Consider the following 1555-nt stretch of genomic DNA (forward strand, 5'->3'; position numbering starts at 1 on the left):
ATGTCCACCAAAACCACCTCCTCGAGGACTCTCCGCCTCCGGTAACGAAACATTTGCCAAAAATGGATCGGTATTTCCCTTCGCCGCCATGTTTTGGGTAGGATGAGCTTCTCGATACCTATCAGCAGCTTCAATCATGGATTCTGCCGTTTGATAAGCACCTTCCTTCAAAAATGTTACCAGAGGACCCGAACAAGCTGACAATATCTGCTCCCGCATGCATAAGTCAGCAAGCTTAGAACTTCTCTCTTTCTCTTCGATCCCCGCCATCTCTTGCCATCTGTAGAAACATCTCTTCAACCTGGAAAAGAATGTGAACATATTCTCACTCGATTCTGGTTTTACAGAGCGAAACTGTAGGCGAAATCCCTCCTCAGTACACCTGAAACGTTTCAACAAATGCTTGGACAACACATTGTAGTCATTCTGTTCGGATGGCGAAATCTCCTGAGAATAAGTCAAAGCACGACCTCGCAACAAAGAAATGAGACTACCAGCCCAATCCGACTCGTCCCAATGAAGAGCCTTGGCGTAACTTTCAAAACGACGCAAGTAACTCTCTATGCCATCATTTTTTTCGTCAAACCATGGTAACTTGGGTTTGGTGGCCATTTTCTTCGAATCCACATTATCCCTACGTCAGACTGTGCTTTTTGTTTCAACTTGGCTTGCTCCAACTGCAACTGCTCCTCTCTAAAGTGTTTCTCTAGAGCAAGTTTTTCTTTTTCCAAAGCCAACTCTTTGTCCAAAGCCAACTCTTTGTCCAAAGCCAACTCTTTGTCCAAAGCCAACTCTTTGTCCAAAGCCAACTCTTTGTCCAAAGCCAACTCTTTGTCCAAAGCCAACTCTTTGTCCAAAGCCAACTCTTTGTCCAAAGCCAACTCTTTGTCCAAAGCCAACTCTTTGTCCAAAGCCAACTCTTTGTCCAAAGCCAACTCTTTGTCCAAAGCCAACTCTTTGTCCAAAGCCAACTCTTTGTCCAAAGCCAACTCTTTGTCCAAAGCCAACTCTTTGTCCAAAGCCAACTCTTTTTCCAAAGCCAACTCTTTGTCCAAAGCCAACTCTTTGTCCAAAGCCAACTCTTTGTCCAAAGCCAACTCTTTGTCCAAAGCCAACTCTTTGTCCAAAGCCAACTCTTTGTCCAAAGCCAACTCTTTGTCCAAAGCCAACTCTTTGTCCAAAGCCAACTCTTTGTCCAAAGCCAACTCTTTGTCCAAAGCCAACTCTTTGTCCAAAGCCAACTCTTTGTCCAAAGCCAACTCTTTGTCCAAAGCCAACTCTTTGTCCAAAGCCAACTCTTTGTCCAAAGCCAACTCTTTGTCCAAAGCCAACTCTTTGTCCAAAGCCAACTCTTTTTCCAAAGCCAACTCTTTTTCCTTCTGATCCCTTGTTGCTTCCCACTCTTTTTCTTTCAGTAGCATAGCCAAATCTTTCTCCCTTTCAAACTCTCTATCTTTTATTTCCAAAGCCAAATTCCTTTCTCTTGCTGCCGTCCTGATTGCCATTCTCTCATCACGACAACAAGCCTCTACAAACTTTTTGAGATCTTCATCTG

General features: G+C 44.1%; 1 protein-coding gene across 1 annotated transcript in view; it reads right to left on the reverse strand.

Moving 5' to 3' along the window:
- Positions 1 to 235: 235 nt before the first annotated feature.
- LOC138950057 (calponin homology domain-containing protein DDB_G0272472-like) overlaps positions 236 to 1555 on the reverse strand; it is a 1390-nt gene continuing 70 nt past the window's right edge. Inside the window, exons 1-2 of the mRNA XM_070321838.1 lie at positions 639 to 1555; positions 236 to 301 (exon numbers count right to left, since the gene is read on the reverse strand). The exon at positions 639 to 1555 is cut by the window's right edge and continues 70 nt beyond it. Of these exons, the coding sequence (XP_070177939.1) occupies positions 236 to 301; positions 639 to 1555 (983 nt within the window). The remainder of the gene's footprint in view (positions 302 to 638) is intronic.

Source organism: Littorina saxatilis, linkage group LG16 (assembly GCF_037325665.1).
Source record: "Littorina saxatilis isolate snail1 linkage group LG16, US_GU_Lsax_2.0, whole genome shotgun sequence".
Lineage (NCBI taxonomy): Eukaryota > Metazoa > Mollusca > Gastropoda > Littorinimorpha > Littorinidae > Littorina > Littorina saxatilis.